Raw genomic sequence first — 22,693 nt, forward strand, 5'->3', positions numbered from 1 at the left:
TTTATTATTTAGTCCCTTAAAAATAATTTACTTTATTACAAAGATAGTAATATAATTTTTAGAAAATACATGCATGTACAAAGATTGAAATAAAAAAACACTCATAAATATCCAGATTTAAATGTCAGCATATACCTTCCTGATCTTTTTCTATCATACTGTATCTATCAACATCTAACCTGCTTTTTTAACTATAAGTCATATACGTTTTGCCATATCAGTACACTTTTTTCTGTAACATTATTTTTTAGAGCATATCAAACCATAGTTTATTTAACCAATCCCCAATTAATTCATAATTAGAATATTTCGTGTTTTTCCAGTATAACAGTTCTATAATCTTTGATTATAACCTTTGTGTAAATTCCTATAAATATTGAGTCAAAGGAGACACACATCTTTTCAGGCATTACATATAAATACTAAACTAGACTCCAGGAAAGTGGTATCAATTCACATTCCCAGTAGCACTGTCCCAATGGGGCTAATTTATCTCCTTTTTAATCTCAGGGTATTTCCAGTTATAACATACCATTTTTACCTCTTGATTCAACAATTGTACTTAGAAGAAGCTCTAAAAATCCAAAACTGAAGCTTCCTTTTAGACCCTCCCTATTACAATCCACATGAAAGTACAGAATTCGAGAATGACATCAGCCAAACGGAGGAGTGAAAGTTACTGGCTTCTCTCCCCACCACATAATTTCAACTAGCAAATACCCAGTGGCAAGATTATTGCCCTGAATATCCCAGAAATTGGGAGTGAAGCTGTGACAACTACTGGACCACAGAGCCAAGAAAAACCATGATCAGAGGGTAAAGAGAATGGTTCTGTTTGATCATAACACCTCTCCCGCAAGCCCACATAGCACCGCACTTGGAGAATTTCTCTGGAATCAGTTTCTACAGTGGGAAAAGAGAGTGGGAGGTGGGCATTCACCTTCCGCACCATTGTGAGACTCTTCACAGGGGCACACTATGGTCCTTTCCCACTGGAAGCACTGCAGGTGCCAGCAGGGTTAGCCCGCTAGGTGTAAATTAGAAACAAACAATGGGGGTGGGGCTCACAGCAATCAACAAACAAATCACAGAGTGGACTGCAGGGAACCTGGGCTTAGGGCACCATTTGGCACTACACGGGCTGTAGCGTTCACGGGCTTAAAGACCAAAAAAGACAGTATGCTTACAATTTCTGGACAGACCTACTATACAAGGACAATCACAGACAAAGCCAGATTGCAAAGACTGTTTATAAATACCTACATATTCAATGCACAGATATCAATGTATAACTACAAAGATGAAGAACAGTCAGGGAAACATGATGTCACCAAACAGACAAAGTGCCAGTGACTGACTCTAAAGAGGCAGAGATATATGATATTCCTGAGATAATTCAAAATAGCTGTCTAAAGGTATAAAACTCCCTGGTAAAAATAACTCAGGAACTGATAACCAAATGATGATGATCATCATCATCATCAACCCAGAGGACTGGTTGAATTCGTTGCTCAAACCAGAGAAAAACACTATCCTACTAAATGATACTATTTTAAATAAATTGATTGGTCATTACTGTCAAGCAATTGAAGTAATTTGTCCAGATACATATAAAGATGAAGGTTTTGCTCAAATTCAAGTGAGATTTAAAAGCTGAATTAAAGCTATTCAAGAGCCAGATGATGTATAAGTGGCTATAGCAAACTGCAAGACATTTGCTTTTGTGCATATATCTTCTGCACAGTTTGAAATGTCTCAAGGTAATTTCAAAAAAAGTAAACACCTTCTTCATAAAGCTGTAAAATGTGGAGCAGTACCACTAGAAATGCTGCAAATTGCCATGCAGAATTAAAACCTCCAAGAAAGTAGCTGCTTTCAGAGAAGGAAAAGAGTTCATCAACATTGACAATATTAACTACCCAAGAATCATTCTCTAGTTCATTGAACATTTACAGAATAGGAACATGCTGTAATTAGGCAATTAGGCAAGAGAAAGAAAAGGCATCCAAATTGGAAAGGAGGAAGTTAACTGTCCCTGTTTACAGATGACACGATCGTAAGTAGAGAAAATCCTAAAGACTCCACCAAAAACACTGTTCGAACTAAAAAACATTCAGTAAAGTTTCAGGATACAAAATCCACAAACAAAAACTAGTATTATTTCTTTTTTTTGAGACAAGATCTCACTCTGTTGCCCACGCTGAAGTGCAGTGTTGCAATCACAGCTCTCTGCAGCCTCAACCCTCTAGGCTCAACCAATCCTCCCACCTCAGCCTCCCAAGTAGTTGGGATCACCACACCTGGCTAACTTTTGTATTTTTTGTAGAGAAAGGGTTTGCCATGTTGCTCAGGCTGGTGGCAAACTTGCGAGCTCAAGCAACTCACCTGCCTTGGCCTCCCAAAGTGCTGGGATTACAGCCATAAACCAGTATCATTTCTATACATTAATGGTGAACTAGATGAAAAAGAAATCAAGAAAATCCCATTTGCAATACAATATAAAATATATATATATATCTAGAAATAAACTTAACCATGGTGAAAAATCTCTAGGATGAAAACTATAAAACACTGATGAAAGAAACTGAAGACACAAATAAATGGAAAGTTATCCTGTGTTCATGGATTGAAAGAATTATTTCTTAAATGTTCATACTGTCCAAAGCAATCTGCAGATTCAGTGCAATTCCTATCAAAATACCAATGACATTCTTCACAGATAGAAAAAAAAATCCTAAAATTCGTATGTAACCACAAAAGACCTTGAATAGCCAAAGCAATCTTGAGCAAAAAGAACAAAGCTGGAGGCATCATAATACCTGACTTCAAAATATGCCATAAAACTAAAGTTATAAAAACAGCATGGTACTGGTATAAAAACAGATAGATCAATAGAACAGAGAACCCGGGAATAAATCCACACATTTACAGCCAACTGATATTCAACAAAGGTGCCAAGAACACACATTTATTGAAAAGAAAGGACAGTCTTTCAATAAACGATGCTGGGAAAACTGAAAATCCATATGCAGAAGAATGAAATTAAACCCTTATCTCCCACCATATACACAAATCAACTCAAGATGAATTAAAGACATAGATGTAAGACCTGAAACTATGAAACTGCTAGAGGAAACACAGGAGAAATGCTTCATTACATTTATATGGGCAAGAATTTTATGAACAAGACTTCAAAAGCACAGGCAACAAAAGCAAACAATGGGCAAATCAAACTACATCAAACTAAAAAGCTTCTGCACAGCAAAGGAAACAACCGATAGTGAAGAGACAACCTATAGAATGCGAGAAAATATTATATTTGCAAAGTATACATCCAACAAAGGTTTAATATCTAAAATATAAAAGGAACTCAAACAACTTAATAGTAAGAAAACAAATAACCCTATTTAAAAATGGCAAAAGACCTGAATAGACTTCTCAAAAGAAGACAAGCAAATGGCCAACAGGTATATGAAAAAATGTTCAACATCACTAATCATTAAAAAAATGAAAATCAAAACCACAATGAAATATCACCTCAGTTACCTCATACCAGTTAAAATGGCCATTACCAAAAAGATAAAAGATTAGCTTTGTTTGGGCCTTTCTTGGGGAAAAAAAATAAAAAGACAGAAGGTAAGCATTGGCAAGGATGTGGAGAAAAAAAAGCTTTTGTATGCTATTGGAGGAAATGTAAATTAGTATCCCCATTAAGGCAAACAGTATGGAGGTTCTTCAAAATATTAAAAATAGAACTAGCATATGATCCATCAATCCCACTACTGGGTATTTACCCAAAGGAAATGAAATCAGTACATCAAAAAGGCATCTTGCACTCCCACATTCACTGTAGCATTATTCACTATAGCCAAGATATGGAAGCAACCTAAGTGACCATCAGGAGATGAATGGATAAGCAAAATGGACATATACACAATGGAGTACTATTCAGCAATAAAAAAGAACAAAATCTTGTCATTTGCAACCACATGGATGAACCCCTGGAGAATATTAAGTTAAGTGAAATAAGCCGGGTACAAACAGTACACGATCTCACTTATATTTAGAATCGATAAAAGCAAATCTCATAGGAGAGAGTAGAATGGTGGTTACCAGATGCTTAAGTGTTTGGGGGCAGCGGGGAAGGCAGATCCTGGTCAACGATATATAGTTACAGTTAGATAAAAAGAACTGCTGGGTGTGGTGGCTCATGCCTGTGGTCCTAGCGCTTTGGGAGGCTGAGGCAGGCAGATTTCTTGAGCCCAGGAGTTTGAGACCAGCCTGGGCAATGTGGCAAAACCTCATCTCTACAAAAAATACAAAAATTAGTTGAGCGCAGTGGCACACACCTGTGGTTCCAGCTACTTGAGAGGGTAAGGCAGGAGGATTGGTTGAGCCCAGGAGTTTGAGACTGCAGTGAGCTGTAATTGTACTACTACATTCCAGCCTGGGGGACAGAGCCAGACCCTGTCTCCCCCAAGAAAAAAAAAAAGAGCTAAAAACCAGAATAGGCAAATATATAGAGACAGATATTAGACAAGTAATTGCCTGGGGCCAGGAGGTATATGGTGGGGGAGAGCAGAATAAGGGAGGAGAGAAAAATGAAAAATGATTACTTATGGTTAAGAAGTTTCTTTACTGGGTGATGAAAATGTTCTAAAATTGATAGCGGTGATGGTTGTACAACTCTGAGAACATACTAAAAACCACTAGACAGTCTATTTTAAATGGCTGAATTGTGTGATATGTGAATTATATCTCAATACAGCTGTTTTAAAAAGCTCTGAATTGTTATTTCTTCAAAACGATGGATGCTTTGCTAAATTGGCAACATACACTAAGAACATGAATGTCATTAAACACCTTTGCCTAGTGGCTGAACCAGAATCCCAGCCCCAGGACTACTGTTGAGGCCACATTCTAGGTCCCCAAGAGTGGGCTCCTTCACACCAGGCACAGTACCTCACTGTAAACTCATCCTACAGACTTGATGGCCAAGCAGTTCCCTACTGGGCCAAGGAAGGGCTGGAGGAGGACAGCAGGGCCACTTGGATGCTAGCCAGGAGCAACTGGAATGGGAAATTCTTAAGTGTCTCTGATATGGCACAGAATGACCTCAAAACTCAGGTGATAAAATTCTTGGATAAAAAGAATTGCTGGGTGTGGTGGCTCACGGCTGTGATCCAAGCACTTTGGGAGGCTGAGGCGGGCAGCCTGCTTGAGCCCAGGAGTCCTGGGCAACGTAGAAAACCTCATCTCTACAAAACAATATAAAAATTAGCTGGGCGCAGTGGCACACACCTGTAGTTCCAGCTACTTGGGAGGGTGAGGCAGGAGGACTGCTTAAGCCCAGGAGTTTGAGACTGCAGTGAGCCATGACTGTACCACTGCACTCCAGCCTGGGTGACAAAGCCAGACCCTGTCTCCCTCAGGAAAAAAATAAAAGCTAAAAACCAGAATAGGCAAATATATAGAGATAGATATTAGACAAGAAATTGCCTGGGGCTAGGAGGTATATGCTGGGGGAGAGCAGAACAAGGGAGGAGAGAAAAGATGTGCCTACCAAAAGGATGTGAGGCCCTGAGCCCAGGGCAGGCAAGGCATGGGACTGCCTTATTTAACCCTGGCATTTAGGACAGTACTTCACAAACCACAAATTCTTATAAATCACAGCCAGTGAAAGTATGCTCAAAATCCAGAAAGCTATTTTAAAAAAGGTCTCAACACTTTGAGATGTTAGTCTTGAAATAAGTTAATTTTTCAAATTATATTCATTCCTCTAAATGGATTAAATTGCTATTTCTTGACCCGGCAAAATTTTACCTTGGTAGATCATTCAATAAAGCAGCACTGTGCCCTTCTCTAAGTCTGTGGTTTTGTACCGGCTCCTGCCATCATTTTTCACAGCTCTTTGAGGAGCAAAGAGGTGGAGGACTTGGTAGACACTAAGTAGCAAGTTGTGATAAGAATCAGAAACAGACACCAACTTCTTGAATCTCAACTAAGGTTTCTTTAGCCACATTCTACACAAAGATAAAATCTTAAGCCATTCTTTAAAATCTTCAAAATTATATGTATTTGATAATAAACATCATATAGAGCAAATGGTTAAGTCACTAACACATTCTCCTTAACAGCAATTTCAGTTTTATAAAACTACTTTCAGATATTGTTTCATTTTGTATCACGATTTTTAAGTTTTCTCACTGCAGCTGGAATTAATTTCGTTACAATGAGAGGAGGAAGGGTTTAAAAATTAAAACGGTGTCTTCTAATTTTAAAATGTTAATTTAACAACATATTCCATCCTATTTCAACATTATTAAACATAGGCCAGGCGTGGTGGCTCAAGCCTGTAATCCCAGCACTTTGAGAGGCCAAGGCGGGTGATCACGAGGTCGAGATCGAGACCATCCTGGCCAACACAGTGAAACTCCGTCTCTACTAAAAATACAAAAATTAGCCGGGCGTGGTGGCATGCGCCTGTAGTCCCACCTACTCGGGAGGCTGAGGCAGGAGAATCGCTTGAACTTGGGAGGTGGAGGCTGCAGTAAGCCACGATCGCGCCACTAGCACTCCAGCCTGGCGACAGAGTGAGACTCCGTCTCGAAAAAAAAAAACCAAAAAACAAACCAAAAAACCATTATTAAACATCAAAAGAATCATTCAAATACACTGGTTTTATCAAAAAACATGAAAAAGCCAAAATATAAATTTTCATGTTAACTAGTCTTCCAATTTCATTTTATCCTAAGTAACTTAGGTCTCAGTTTTGTAATGTGACATTAATATAATGTTTATGGATGGGTGTGATGGCTGATGCCTGTAATCCCAGCACTTTGGGAGGCCCAGGTGGGCGACTGGCTTGAGCCCAGGAGTTCAAGACCAGCCTGGACAACACAGTGAGACCCTGTCTCTATGAAAAATTGAAAATTAGCTGGGTGTGGTGGTGCACACCAGTAGTCCCAGCTAGTCAGGAAGCTGAGGTGGGAGGATGCCTTGAGCCAAGGAGGTCAAGGCGGTGAGCCATGATTGTGGCACTGCACTCCAGTCTGGGTGAGAGTGAGACCCTGTCTCAAACAAAACAAAACAAGAAAACAAAAGATAATATTTATCATGTCCACCTCCACAGGACAATGAGATGTAATTATAATAGGAAATACGACAGGTATGTTTCAGGGAGAATGAGCACATCTACCAGTACTGAATCAGCTTTGATGTTCAGAAACATCAAAGAAATATGGTCTCATCACTTAACACAGATGATACCTTAGAAGTTTCGTTTGTTTCTACTCTAAATAGAAGGGTCTTCTTTCCAGAACGACAGATCCAATGCACTGTGGAAGAAAGAAATATAAGGAATTACAACCGAAACCCAAAACTGGCCCCAGGAAGAAACTAGTTGGAATGGCAGAAGGAGCTCCCAGCTAAGAGCTGTGTTGGCTGGGCCAGCTCTCTAGGCATCAAGAGGGGAGTGGATTCAGGTGGGCTTGAGTCCTCAGCAAGACAGAGACTCCAAATGCTGCAGCTGTGACACCCCACAGCGTTCTGAGTAACCAAGGCAGTGGCGGCGGGGTGACAGAGGCTGTTCTTTCTGTCACTGGGCTCCAAGGGGCAGGAGCAAGCGGGGTGAACACACTGAAATGCAAGACTGACTGTGCGCTACAGGTCGTGCTGAGCTAGAGCCTCTGCCTGGAGGGAAAGTACCAAGCTCCCAGGCAACAGCTTTACGAATTCTGGCTACTACACCAAGTCTAAATACATGAGGATTTTCACAACATCAATGAGAAATTGTTCTTTAAAGTCTGAATAAATAAATTCTAGCTTTTCTTTTCAGTGTCTTAAAAACAAAACAAAACAGACATGAGCAACATGAAGTGATATGTTTATCCAACTGTGTGTCGTTAAATCAACTTTTAGTTAAAATGTTAGAGAGGGACAAATAAGTACAGTGTGTCGATGTGCGGTGCTGTGAGGACACAGACCAGTGATCAGAACACAACACCTACGGCCTCTCCCATCCTGACAAAGTCTCTGCATGCCAACTCCAGCGACAGGGTGCTAGGACAGCGCAGGGATGAAATACTGAAGGGAGACGTCTTCATGAAGCAGATCAAAATGCACCATCTTGTTATTCACAATATCTGGGAAGAGAAAAGCCATGATTTTAGAGACCTAGTGCAGCACACATATTTTGATCTCTACTTTTTCAGAATAGCCTTCCCAGCCTGCACCCCCTGTTTTAGGCATCTGTCTTCCCTGAGGCAGCTGCAGAGACCACAGTCTCTCACTCTCACTGCCATAGCTGAGGCTGCATCACGGCCCCAGCACTGGCGGCTCCCCGTGCGAGGAGAGGAAGAGTGAAGCCGCCCAAACCCTTGGCAAAACACCCAGCAGGCTGGCTTCCTGGCAAACCACATTCACCCACATGAGCATCCTTCTGCAGGGAAGAGCAGCTCCTCACCAGTGAGTGGAGGAACCGTGCTAAGAAGAGCCAAGAGCCAGGATCCCCCAACACCTGGGGCAGGCTGTGTCACACACTGCTACATGGGATGGATCCCTGCATCTCAACGGTCCTGCCAATCCCGTGAGGGCCATGGATGATGGCTAAAATCCAAGGCATCAGGCACGCAACCAAGCAGGGAAGTAAAGAGCACATGAGGGTGGGCAGGAGCACACAGTGTGACAACCACCGAGAGCTTGGGGAGCTGCAGCACAGCGCTGAGGAAAGCTCTCCAGCAGATATGAGTGAGTGACAAGAAACCATGTGTGAGCAGGCTGCAGAGAGGCCAATCCCAGGAGATGGGAGGTTGGGGAAAGGACCAGAAAGCACAAGCAGGAAGACAAACATTCTTTAGGAGAGGTGGTGCAAGGGCACAGGAAAGGCAGAGACTGAGGGTGGCAGGACCTAGCTAGAGGAGGGGACAACTGAGCCGACACCTGAAGGAGACTAACAGATACAGAAAAGGGGCTTTGGGAAGTTAAGAAGGTATGAGAAGTTCAACCCACGGTGTTTTAAAAAAAAATTTTGCTACATCACAATTTGCTGGTCCTCCTTTCTCTGCTACACGTGGGGACACCAAAGTGAATGTTGGGAAGACCCTTGGCTTAGTCAACCACCTTTGATAAGAACTCTTCTGTGTTCCTCATCAGCCTTGGATTCAGAAGGTCCCCAAAATACCAAGTTCAAAGACTGATGTTGTGCAGCGCAGGGGCCCCCCACACCCTGTGTTTCCACACTCTGCAGACAGGAGGGGTATTTCACTCTCTCACCATTCACACTGTGCTTGTCAGGACCAAGGGTCTGGGCATTGTACAGGAGCTTGGGAGAAGTGCAGCCATGAGGCCCAGCCCAAACTATGAATAAGGAGTCCCTTTACATGACCTTCAGGCGATCTCCATGCACATCAAGGTTCTCAGAAGCACCTTTAAGGACCCTGCACTGCCACGCAGCTCCCACTATGCTCAGCCCTAGAAATATGACATCGTCCATGTCAAAGTTCCTTAAAATGCAGCACAGGTACCTCACCCCAAAACTCCCCATGATCTGGCCTAGTCTAGCTTCTCCATCTCTACCCTCAGAGCTGCTTCTCTGGCGATATCTCCTTCTGTGCCCATCACTCCAACTGTGTGACACCTTCCCCAATTCCCAAACACCCATTGTCCCTCCCATGGTCTCTTCTGATTCTCTTCATGTCTCTCATTCAAAAGGGCTGGTCCTTGACATTGCCACCTAGAATCTTCTGTTCCTTCTCTACAGCACACTGCAGATCCGAAGGGGATGAGGTGCAGTGTTGGCTCAACCTCCCTCTCAGCTCAGCCTGGGAGCTATTCTACAAAACGTGGAACTTCAAATCCAGGATGCAGTCGCTTTTAGGTTGCTGTGATTTCAGTAGTAAGGTGACAAAAATGCCTTGAAAAGCTCTTGGCAGGTAATGCCTTTCTCATGTGTGGTCAGTAGATGAAGAGTGCTGGAGCAGGTGTGTGACCTCACAAGATGGGGCCCAGCCAGAATCAAGAGGCAACTGTTAACAACCAGCAGCCAAGGGACAGATATGGGGCAGCGAATGCAGGCCAGCATAGCCACAGAAAGGAAACAAGGCATCACAAGGGAAAACTTAAATCCAAGCCAAACCGTGTCTGGCACTCTGAGCAGGTCAAATTAGATGACCAGGGAGAAGGTGGGATGATCTGCACCCATTCTCCCGATGGCATCTCCAGGTGTGCTGGCCAACTGAGGCAGCACACAACCCACCTACCAACCAGTGTGGCTGCAGGTTTCAGGCCCTAACAGAGTGCCCAGGGGTTGTTTCTCTGCTGCCACCTTAGGTACTTCTGAATCTAGGAAAATTTAAAAAACCCCACTGTTCTAGGAAGCTAAAGTCCACATAATTGAGCTTTTTTTTTTTTTTTTTGGATTTATGAGACTATATGCAATCTGTTAGACTAGAGTTGACTGCAGTATTTAGAATATGAAAGAATATGAAAAACAAAACAGAGGAGCACACTCACTGCATAAGGCCTTTGTGGGATTTACTTGTTGTCCAGCAAGAAACTGTAGGAGCTTCCTAATATCTATGTGCACTTCAGCCATGTGTTCCACGTTTCTGTCTTCATGGGTGCTTTCAGAGGCTAAAATGATAGGAATGCGTTTAAATACAACATCTTCCCACGTAACAGGAAACCTGGAGATACTCAATGCATTTTACTTAAATAAATGATTCACTTTAGCACTGATTTTAGCATCCTAAAGAAATATTGCAACTTGTAAATGTTGTCATTCATTAAGCATTAGGTCCTAACTATTTCAAATACTATGATAATTTCCAAGGCATCTTTATTTACAGGGGACTTGAAATATAACTCAATCTCCCTCTTTAGGTCAAAGAAAATTGTATTTATTTGTACTCACTATGTATTTTAAGAGTGAAAATATATACATTAACTAATACAAGGCCTGTCATTCTGAAGTGGAATTAAAAAAAAAAAAGAAAACATCCTTTCTACCTCTGAGAAAGTACCAAAGATAAGTCCCACCTTATGTTTATTAAAAGAAACAAAATGAGTGACATCAGAATGAATCGCTTTACACAATATTATCAAAGGCATAACCGTATGGATTTCACTCTGCTGGAACAGGATGCTCTTAACTAGAAAGTAAAAATTCCTTCCAACTCTATGCTAAAATCTGTGTTTATATTCAAGCAGACTCGTAGTAACTTAAATGTGACTAGGGCCGATTTTATTGGTTCTGGCACACTTATGTATCATAAAATGATTTTCTCATCATCCCCAGGTGTTTCTCCCCTGGTCCTTTACCTGCTTTCCTGCTCAGGCAGCCCCTGCTACTGTGCAGCTGCCACTTTCCAGCCATGATTCTAACCCCCTCTTGGCTTATAACTCACCAAACTATCCAACTGTCCCCTCTCTCCCCACTTGCTTAACTGACTCTATCATCCCTTATTACCTTGTATGAGATGAGAAATGTGATCAAGTGAAACAGTTTTGCATCTGCTACACTAATTTCATACATATGGAAGTTAACTGAAGGAGGAGAATGTAAGAACAAATGTATCTACCTTTCTGAATCCATGCCAGGTGAGAAATAGAAATCTTTAGGAGTAGGACAGGAGGTGAATAGCTGGAAGGGATCTTGGAGGTTATGTAACTTGATCCGAATTCTACAGAGGATGGAGACCCTGCACAGATCTGTCAGCTACTTGGTGGCATAGCTTCTCCCCCTGGTGGCTAACTGCCCCACTACACCACAGGGATATGTAGTCCAGTCTCAATTCCTTTGTTCTTCACCCAAGCATGAAACAAAGTCAACTGAATTTCAACCTTTTTACATGAAGAGACCTCAACAGGTAGGTTATCTGAAACGATTAACTTATCCAAAGCAAAATATAACCCACTAGAAAACTTACCTAATGGAGGATTTCCAAGATCTTTAAAATGAGTTGTAACACATACTAATTCAGTTTCTATTTTCAAATTCAACTCTCCATCTAGGTTTGCTTCAATAACCTGCAAATTGAGTATTTTACATAGTCTTAGAAAAGGAAGACAAAAGGAAAAAAACTCCATGGGCAACAGCTTTCACACAACCAGATGACAAAGTACCCTACAAAACCTCAAAACACCTCAGAGCACACTGAGACCCCCGTGCTATCAGGGAAAGTGAGAAGATAAGGCCCAAGAGCCAAGAACTCAGAAATCTCCCAAAAATCTCAAAGGGGAAGTCCCCCTGCCTGCCTCCCAGAATGAAGAACTCAGTGAAGATGTGAAAACAGGTGGAACTCCGAGAGGACTTGCCAGGAGACTACAGCAGCACAAGGGCAGGGCTCTAGGGAGGGCTGGGTGGAGCTGATGAGAACTCCCTCGCAGCAGGAGAGAGTCCTGCACTGAGAAGGAACCACGGGAAGTAAGAGCCTCAACTGAGCAGAATGGGCACCTTGGGCAAAAAAAAAAGGGAATGAAACTTTAAATGAAGGAAAAAGAGGGACAGATCTCAGAAAGTCCTGGGGACGTGGTGAGGATGCATGTTTTAATATTTTGTGGTTACAAAGAATAGGGAATTCTAAAGTCATTAAATTAGAAAACTATTTTGGTCCACTTCCACTCCTACAATGAAACTTCCTCCTAAAAGAACCAGAAAAACCGGCCGGGCGCGGTGGCTCACGCTTGTAATCCCAGCACTTTGGGAGGCCGAGGCGGGCGGATCACAAGGTCAGGAGATCAAGACCATCCTGGCTAACACGGTGAAACCCCGTCTCTACTAAAAATACAAAAAATTAGCCAGGCGTGGTGGCGGGCGCCTGTAGTCCCAGCTACTCGGGAGGCTGAGGCAGGAGAATGGCGTGAACCCGGGAGGCGGAACTTGCAGTGAGCCGAGATTGCGCCACTGCACTCCAGCCTGGGCGACAGAGCGAGACTCTGTCTCAAAAAAAAAAAAAAAAAAAAAAAAGAAATGAACAATAATAGAAGCTATGACACAACAACATAAATCAGAATTAGGGAAGCTCAGACATGAGATGACCAGAGAGCACGCACATAAAACACAGCTGACAGCACAGGAAGTAATTAGAAACATAAGGAAAAATTTCAGAAACAGAAACTAGTTTAGAAGGATGACTAGAGCAAATAGGCACCACAGAGAGAATAGTAAGAGAAACTGGGACAGAAAGGAGAAAGATAAAATTTACCAAACAGAAACAAAGAGTTAAAAGGATCTGACAGAAAATAATAAAGACGGTGGAGAAGATCCAAGCCCTCTGAGTCCCAGAAGAAAAACAAAGCACTGGAAAAGAAATGCTATCAACTACAGCTCAAAACTTTCCTGAAGTGAATGAAGAGTTCGGCCCACATATTGAAAGGACACACCACACACCTGGGAAAACTGACCCCGGATGGTCAAGACAATTGGATTGAAAGAAAATGGGAAAAATCCCCAGGGTATTTAATCCCCACTTTCAAATGAATAAATCCAAGCTGTGAAACAAAATCAGAATGGAGTCAGTCTTTTTGATAGCAATAATATACACCAGCAGACAATGCAGTGCAGTGAGCCAAACTGACATTATAAACACATGATAACCAATGAAATCCTATTCCTGTGAGTCCTTCTTGAGTGATATGCTAGAGAATAGGCTTTTGATAACCAAAAAAATCATTGGAGAAGTTACAGCATAAACAGTGTGAGCCTTATTTTGACCTTTAGAACCAAAACTAAACAACAGGAATGAAGAGGACAGAATAACGTGTAGTAATAAAATTTTATGCTCTGATGATGTAGACATAATATAACCATTACAAAACAGGAAGGGGGAAAATGAGAAAAGAATGTGGAAATCAGTGTCTTATTTTTATAAAATATAAATCAACCATTTGTCATAAATACACATTTAATATGACTATAAGGCCTTCAGAATCTCATGAGAACATAGCCATTTATTTAGAAAATAAACTCACATGTTGGAAAATGAAATGTCCAAATCCAGAAGGGTCTGGGGCTGCTGTTGGGTTACCAGGACTGAAGATGGCTGAGCCAAACTCCACACGCCCAGGCTACCAGACTTCTGCCACCCCCTCACATACCATCGGGCACCCCTCTTCTACTCCTGATCTTGCTGCCCTGGGACTGTCTCCACAGGTCACAAGGGACTCCTTTCCTTTGAAGCTCCTCTACCCACCCCAACAACCAATCAGTTCTTTTAACTGGATGGAACCTAGAAATGAAGCATATGCCACAGTATGGTTTGAGGTTTTGCTAACCTATCCTGGTCCACTCCCGCACCTACAATGAAATTTCCTCCTAAAAGAACCAGTACCTGTTATTTCTCTTTTTGATGTTGATATCTGCCCAATGTTAAAGCCTAGGAGGTCTCTGGAAAGCCAGTGTGTAGTCTGCTGGATAGCATTTTGCCATCTAGTACTACAAAAGTGCCACCTAGCAACTGGTCTTATTTAGGGCCATTCCATCCTCACAGTGCCACAGAAAGAAAACAGAGAAGGCACCCTGTCTGCATGGCTCTGTATCAGTGTCCATGCTTACTGAATACAATTTAGTGTTCCTTGTTCTTATTCCTTAAAATTGGTGAACTCTGAATAGTTTTCATTCCAGAAACAAAGTTTTTCTAACTTGGGTGAGCTCTTATTTCTGAGCTTTTCACATTAATAGAAAAATAGTGCCCCAAACTTACCTGTTGTATAATCTACTTTGAATGAGAAATTCTCATTTTCAACCCTTTTCTTTCATTAATCCAAAAAATATATTGTTATATTTCCTAACCTGCTTTCCTACAATCTGGAACAATAGTTGACTGAAATAAAATATATAAAACAATCTTTGTGAATATGCTAGACTGCTTAGTGGGGCTAAGGCTAACACATGACTTAGCTCATTTGTTCCAAACAACCACACACCCAAGATCTGTAAATTCCCATTGTTTTGAAAAGCAATGGTTTTAGATATAAATAAATAAATACTTATTAAAAAATGCAACTTGCAATGGGCCTAGATGCACTTCAGGCTTAAATGTTCTCTTGCATTTTCTTCAAATTCCTAAGAATCTCAGTAACAGAACATTAGATTCCAACTCCCTCCTAACCATTAACACCTGGTGCCTAGCACATGGTGGTCTTAAGTCAATACTTACTGAAGAAACTAACAAACAACTAATTCTCTGAACACTGGTCACTCATGTCTATTTTAAGATTCGGTTATTTGGGATATTATACACAACAACACACTTGATTTCTTAAGTATCAGGGTAAAATCTTTCAATGATTTCCTTAAAATAGTCAACTATTGTTTATGGAATGCTGACTATACTGGGCACCTAGTAAAAATTATCTCTAAATTTTTAAAAAGTGACGAAGCCCCTGTCATAGCTGCACTGTTATCCCCATTTGGGGTAGTACCCAGCACTAGGGTACTCACTGCACAGTGCAGCCTGGAGCTGAACCCAGGTGTGTGGCTCCAATGACTCCCTTCTTCCATATCATGACTCCTAAACATAGACTCTGGTTTCTGTCATTAGGTGACCCTGCAAAGCCGTTTCTCAGATAACATTTGAAGTACAATATAGTATGGCAATGATATGGTTTGTTTTGGCTCAGCACTCCCACCCAAATCTCATCTCGAATTGTAATCCCCAAGTGCTGAGAAGGGGCCTGGTGGTAGGTGACTGGATCATGGGGGCAGCTTTTCCCATGCTGTTCTCTTGATAGTGAGGGAGTTCTCATGAGATCTGATGGTTTTAAAAATGGCAGTTTTTCCTGTGTTCTTCTCTCTCCAGCTGCCATGTTAAGACGTGCCTTGCTTCCCCTTTGCCTTCTGTCACGACTGTAAGTTTCCTGAGGCCTCCTCAGCTATACAGAACTGTGAGTCAATTAAACCTCTTTTGTTTATAAATTACCTGGTCTCAGGTAATATCTTTTTAGCAGTGTGAAAACGGAGTAATACAGGCACACATCACAAAGTACTGCTACATGATGTGGTCTGAAGGCAGGCAGCATTGACATCCCCCAGGAGCTGGTCAGAAACAGAGCCTCAGGCTCCAGCTCAGACCTCCCAAATCAGAACCTGCACTTTAACCAGATTCCAGGGGATTCACACGCATGGTAGAACTTAGAAGCAATGTCTTAGAACATGATGTCAATTCCCTCCAGTTCTTGCTTCTTTTTCTGCTCCTCCATGAGTCACATACAACCCACCCCATCAGTCACACCTCGCATTTAATGAAAGGAAGTAACTGGGCATCTCTAATGGGAATGTGGACATCTTTAGTGTGTTAAGTCTACCCATTTTCCTTAATTCTACTGCCTGTAATATTCAGATACAGAATTCTGGATACCCAGGAAGACCTCATTATGTACTTTGCTACAGTAACTTGATAACTTTCCATTTAGTAATTCCAGATTGTAGTAGCCTCTCCACAACATTTCTATGTTTTTTTAAACTCCAAAAAAGAGAAAACAAAACACCTCTGATGATTCTAAGCTACCCTTCTACCTCTCTACCTTGCTGACTCATTTTCATTAAACAGAAAGAACAAACGAATGCCATCCTTCAATTAACGGCCCTGTCTTTTCTCTCCTGGGCCTCTCTGAATTTCTCTGGAAGTCCCCAGGGTATCCCCAGATGAAGCCAGCCTGACAACTGGATCAACATCACTGCAGTCACAGGTGACACCAGTGTCAGCACAGTGCACACTGCTTCATGGAAAACAGATTTTATAGATTAAGTTATGAAGGAAAAGCTTTGAGTTACACAGGTCCAATGACAGCATTGCTCTTAGTGAGCAGAACTCTAGAAAAAAACAGTCAAATGTATGTTTTCTAGGCTTCAAAATACTTCTGTGATTTCAAAGACCTCCTGAAGCTAAATTTTGTTCCAGATCCATGCAACACTTATTGCTGCCTACTGAGTGGCAATCCCACACTGGGCAGCTGGGACACAAAGATGATTAAGATGGGGTTTCCCTTATCAAGAAGCTGGTGGTTCACGAGACCTTCAGAGATCTTAGCAGGCGATTTACCATGTACACTGGACAGCTCAGCTCCACGGAGGAGGAGCTTCCAGAGGGGTGGTGGGGAAAGGTCTGTGATGAAGCATAAGAATGGCTAAGTGCCTTCCAGGGAGATGGAGAGAAGAAGCCATGTGCGAAATGGCAAAGAAACTGAACAAAAGAGAAGAGGCACTGTGGGGGAATACCAGAACCCAGCCTCGTTCTGCAGGGAGGGTGTGGCAATACGACAGAGATGTGGCTATAAAAGTGGCCTGGTACACTGTGAAGATCAAAAGTTTATGCTTCATCAGGTGGACAGTGGTTTTTAGAAGATTCAGGGACATAACCAAGGGTGTTTTTTGGAGCAGGATAGGAGGGAGCAGGGGGCGGAGGGAGGGGCAGCGAGTGAAGGAAGAATTCACAATAACCCCAGGTATGAATGAGGATAAACTACACATTTCCCACCACTGTCACACACTGTAACATTTCGAGCCATGTGGCCATAGGAGACTTTCACAAAGTAAACAGAAAATAAACAGAAATATAAAAGTGCCCCCTAGCTTGGTGTGAGGTGTGCTTGGAATAAAGGCTGCTATGGTGTGGCATATCTTTGTCCCTGGCTCACTGAAAGACACTTGGCACGCAGACAGGAAACTCCAAACTCACTGTCAGTCATATCAGTGACTCACAGAAAAATACGGGCACGTTAGCAGGTAAAAGATACAATGTTCCAGCCGGGTGCGGTGGCTCATGCCTGTGATCCCAGTACTTTGGGAGGCCTAGGCGGGCGGACCACGAGGTCAGGAGATCGAGACCATCCTGGCTAACACGGTGAAACCCCGTCTGTACTAAAAATACAAAAACAAAAAATTAGCCAGGCATGGTGGCAGGCCCCTGTAGTCCCAGCTACTCAGGAGGCTGAGGTGGGAGAATGGCGTGAACCTGGGAGGCGGAGCTTACAGTGAGCTGAGATGGCGCCATTGCACTCCAGCCTGGGCGACAGAGTGAGACTCTGTCTCAAAAAAAAAAAAAAAAAGAAAGATACAATGTTTCATCCAAAATATAAGAGGAAAAACAGGCAGATTAAAGGCAAATATAAAAGCTTTCCTCAATGAATTAGAGTTGAAAAGTATCGGAATAGGTTTCTAAATCCAACTAGCAATCTGCAGGTTCTCAGCACCAGGCCAGGTCCTCATGAGTGGGAACTTGGTTAGGAGGTGCCCACCTGCGTGGACTGCTGCAGGGTGAGCTGGAGAACCCGCGCCGTCCCACCAAATACTTCAGAGTTCTTTTCTAAAGAAGTTGTGACTTACAAGGTGATTGCTGATGTTTTTCATTTTTTCCACAACACTCTTCATAGTCTTCAAGACTGGTAAATAAATACTAACCTACAAAACCAATGAGAAAAAAGCACAAGTATTAAAAATATGAATATACTCTAGTAATGACAAGGGCCCCATAACTAACTCTAGAACACATGCATGCTCAAAAACTATGGGATACTATTTTACAATTTTCTGAATAAAGTTCTTTTAAAAATATAAAAAGAAAACCAATTCTATTTCACTAACTCAAGGATGCTCAAGCAAAATTAAGGAATGGAATGCCTGCCTCTGGTTACCTCAGCAACCATGTCCCTGTGGGCATTCTTTTGGATCAAGAAGGAATAGGGCACTTCAGCTGAGATGCCCCTATATTGGTCCACGGGGAATATAACTCAGGCAATCAGCAGGAGGCCCTCCTCTAAGGGACATTTACACTTATGATTCAGGGGCCTTTTCCATGCTTTGTGCAAAAACACGGCAGACAGTCACTGCATCACATCTGAGACTGTTACCAAGAGTGCTCTATAAAACACAGGCTTTTTCAAAATCAGTGCAGGTGCCATCTAGTAAAAGTCGAGTAATTATTTTACCCAGCATATTTCTGTACTTTCTTCTTAAATAAATTGTGAGCAAGAGGGAATGGGCCCTTTGGCATCATCTTTACTTTCAGGGGCTCTAGGGTTAACCATCAGCATGACTGTTACCCCATGTTAGCCCTAAGCCATGAAATTCTTCTCTTCTTGGCTTTCGTGCACATCCAGATATCGCTCCTGACCGGCTGAGGAAAAGATCAAGTCCTGTGAAACCCAAATTGGTGTCTAAGGCCAAGAATACTAATAAATACTAATTGTCCTCCAAAAGTATAATTTCAGTTGTGTTTTAAGTGATGTTACTGAGCGAGACATTTTCTACATATAGGATGGCATGACATTTCTATCATATGCAACATTTTTAAGATGCTTTATGTAGATAACAAAAGGCAAATATTCTAATGTTTTCGTTAAGTATCCTTTAAAAATAAAATATACTGCAAGACTACAACTAAAACTAGAGAATTCAAGTCATGCCATTTAATGTGGGGTGTACAGCAGGACTGCAGGCATCACCTACATCAGGATCTGGGACCACCGGTTCTTGTAAGTCCTTCCACAATTTCCTAGGAATCACCTTTATGGGGATGTCATGGGTCACAATGCGGCTACTGCTTGACATAGATAACTGCCAAGAAAAGAATTAATTTAAAAATATTTTTATGTTGTTAATATTAAGCAACAACAAAACAAACCCAAAGACCCAGGACAAAAAAGTTGAAATACCAAATCTAAGTGGAATGCTGTCAATTTATTCACTCAAAAGCCATTCGACCAATATTGATGGTGCCAATATTTATGGAACAGACTCTGGGTACTTCCAGGAACTGGGAAGTGTGGTGAATAAGACAAAAAGGTCCTTAGTGTTCCAGTAGAACAAACAGATCAATAAAAATGCAAACAAATGAAATTGTATGAAATGCTCATTAGAGCCATGAGAAAGCACACCACAGAGACCAGGGTGAGTGTGGGGGAGTTTCCTTAGACTGAGGAGGTGACATTTCAGATACCACCAAAAGCAGGAGAAGCAGCAGCCATGGGAAGAAAAGAACAAGGGGACAGGGTTTCAGGCTGGGGAAACAGCACATGTAAAGCCGTGAGGCAGAAAGAAGCAAGCCTGCTATGTTGACGCAACCAAGAGAAGGCCATTCTTTGGGCATAGGACACTCAGAGTGCTGCAGTTTCTAAACAGTTAAAAGGCAAACTATATTTATTTCTAGGGGCTCCTATGAGACTCACAGACCAAAATATCTTGCACTTTTGGACAAAAAGTATTACGTTACTATCTTGCTTTTCCTTAAGCAATAGAAAAAACATACCAAACTTATACTGTGACATGAAATGCCCTCATTAGCTCTGAGAACTGCCTGACTGCAAAGAGTTGAGAGTTATGAAGAAAAGCTGGGCTGGGCGCGGTGGCTCATGCCTACAATCGCAGCACTTTGGGAGGCCGAGGTAGGTGGATCACTTGATGTCAGGAGTTCGAGACCAGCCTGGCCAATATGGTGATACCCCGACTCTACTAAAAAAAAATACAAAAATTAGCTGGGTGTGTTGGTGGGTGCCTGTAATCCCAGCTACTCAGGAGGCTGAGGCATGAGAATCGCTTGAAACCAGGAGATGGAGGTTGCAGTGAGCCGAGATCGCGCCACTGCACTCCAGCCTGGGTGATAAAGAGACTCCGTCTCAAAAAAAAGGAAATGCGAACCTCATTCTATGAGTAGGAAGAGCAACTCTGGATTGTATGTGCGCGCGTGAGTTTGTGTATTTGTGTGTTTGGAGGACAGCTGTGCACTAAATTCATCTGGCAGTAGCATATAAAACATATGTGTACTGAAGAATGAGGGGCCATTTAAAGGTTATTACAGCAGATGAGGCAGGGTGGGAGTAGGGAGAAAACATGTCAAAGGTGAAAATGGATAGAAACCATGATTTCTAGACAAGGTGACAATACCACTACAAGAAACAAAGAGGCTGGAAGTTTTACTGCTTGGAAAAAGCAGCATTCTAGCTGAATGCATATGATAACAACACAACTTTAAAATGAGGAGGAACTGACTCTAATGCAAAATATAGTTATGGACCAGATCTTTAAATTTAAATAAACCAAACAGCTTTCAACAGTATTTATTGTTAAAAAGGCTAGGCTAACTGTGTCTATTCCTTCGAGGCCAAGACTTCTGTGTCAGAAACCCTGACTCTCCTACTCACCAGCTCCACGGAGACCGTGAGGCAGGGAAAGTGTTTATTAGTCAGTTTGATTTTCAAAGCCCTGGCATTCTGGGCAGTCTTCAAGGCTCGAGATAAGTTTTCCGATGTTAGCTCTAAATAAATCTCATTGTTTTCTGCAGAGACACCCTCCATTTGAAATTCGTTGAAGAAGTTCTCCTAAGGGAAAAAAATGAGGGATGAGGGAGGGTATTTGTGATCTTTCCAGTGACAATCTGCAAGGAGTGCAGGCCTCTCAGAAGCTTTTGCTCACCTGTTCCAGTTCACACCACATGCTCACTCCTCCATTAGCCAGCTTGTCACAAAGGATAAAGTTAAGCTTATCAGGGCTGATGCGGAGGGTGCAGGTTTTGGCAAGCTTGGCTATCATGTTACTGATTCCTAAAGCAGGGGTTAAAATAAGGAATTACTAAAATGCACATCATGTATCCTAGAGACCAACTTATTTTGCAGAATTTCTTGTTCATCAACTTCTCGGTGGAAAAATAACCACTTAACGTTGGTATCACACTGGAAAGTACTTTAATACCCCTGATGTCAAGCAATTCTCCCAACAAAATAGTGGAGATGTACAGCACACATCATCAGTGTTCAAATAAGAAAACAGGCACCTACCAGTCATTCATTCATTCAACATGGATTTATTGACTACTAGGTACTGCAATACACAGTTAAATGCAAGGTTAGGCACTGTCAGGGTGGAGGGACGAATGGGGCCTTGAAGGAATGTCAATGCCTGATAAAGCCGTCTATGGGAGCAGTGGCCGCTTGTTTTTAAAGCCACGTGATCGGAATCAAGATTCAGAAACGTCCCTTGAAAGCCGCCTTCATCCCCACAAGTGCCCTCCGACCCGCCTCGCGCCCTCCCGGCCCCACCCTCCCGCGGCCTACACCAGCACCCCCATCCCGGCCCCATCCTCCCGCGGCCCCTTCCGGCGCCCATCCACGTTCTGATCCTCCTGCGCGGTCCCCACCGCGCGCTCACTGCTTCCTTCCGTTCCTCCCTCTCTCCTCTCCGGCCTCCCTGCTCACGTGTGAAGTGGTTCAGACAGGCCCCGTCCACGATCTTGGCCCGAAACTTCATGGCTGCGGATGGCGCAGCCGCGGCGGGACTCTGTGGGTAACAGACAAGCGTCGCGCCCTGAGTGTCCCCGCCCGGAAACACGGCGGCGCGAACAGTGGTTCCGCCCGGCTCGGGCTATTCTGCTCTTACCAGGGTTGTCTCCGGGCCACGCCCCGGAGGAGGTGGGGCTAGGGGTCACGCCCTAGAGGAGGTGGGGTCACGGGTCAAGGATCACAGGTCACGCCCCGGGGGAGGTGGGGGTCCCAGTCTCCGGGTATGCCTCCGCGCTGCCGGGTAATGGTGGGATCTTCTTTTAGTGAGGCGGAGGCTTCAAGCCCCAGATTTGGGGAGGTGGTTCTGAGAATTCACGTTTTGAAAGAATTTTGTGACACCTATTTCAAGTGTTATTTTAAAATATCCAAATAAAATTAATCGTTTATAAAGGTTAAACAATATTATCTTAAATATACCTAA

The 22,693-nt window shown here is 42.6% G+C and overlaps 1 protein-coding gene across 5 annotated transcripts; it reads right to left on the reverse strand.

Moving 5' to 3' along the window:
- HUS1 (HUS1 checkpoint clamp component) lies at positions 1-22,390 on the reverse strand. Of its 5 annotated transcripts, none has more exons than XR_002006924.4 (9): positions 22,189-22,390; positions 21,410-21,537; positions 21,139-21,315; positions 19,448-19,555; positions 18,326-18,400; positions 11,928-12,027; positions 10,513-10,632; positions 8,010-8,144; positions 1-7,337 (listed from the first exon to the last, which is right to left on the reverse strand). XR_002006924.4 is itself a non-coding variant. In XM_004045421.5 (8 exons), the coding sequence occupies exons 1-8, from the start codon at positions 22,238-22,240 to the stop codon at positions 8,062-8,064; spliced, it is 843 nt and encodes a 280-aa protein (XP_004045469.1). In that variant the 5' UTR covers positions 22,241-22,377; the 3' UTR covers positions 1-8,061. The 5 variants fall into 5 exon arrangements, 1 of the variants encoding a protein (XP_004045469.1); XR_002006923.3 differs by having other exon boundaries at positions 8,006-8,144; positions 22,189-22,377; XR_008667378.1 differs by having other exon boundaries at positions 7,986-8,144; positions 22,189-22,377.
- Positions 22,391-22,693: the final 303 nt, after the last annotated feature.

Source organism: Gorilla gorilla, chromosome 6 (genome assembly GCF_029281585.2).
Source record: "Gorilla gorilla gorilla isolate KB3781 chromosome 6, NHGRI_mGorGor1-v2.1_pri, whole genome shotgun sequence".
NCBI classification, from domain to species: Eukaryota; Metazoa; Chordata; class Mammalia; order Primates; family Hominidae; genus Gorilla; species Gorilla gorilla.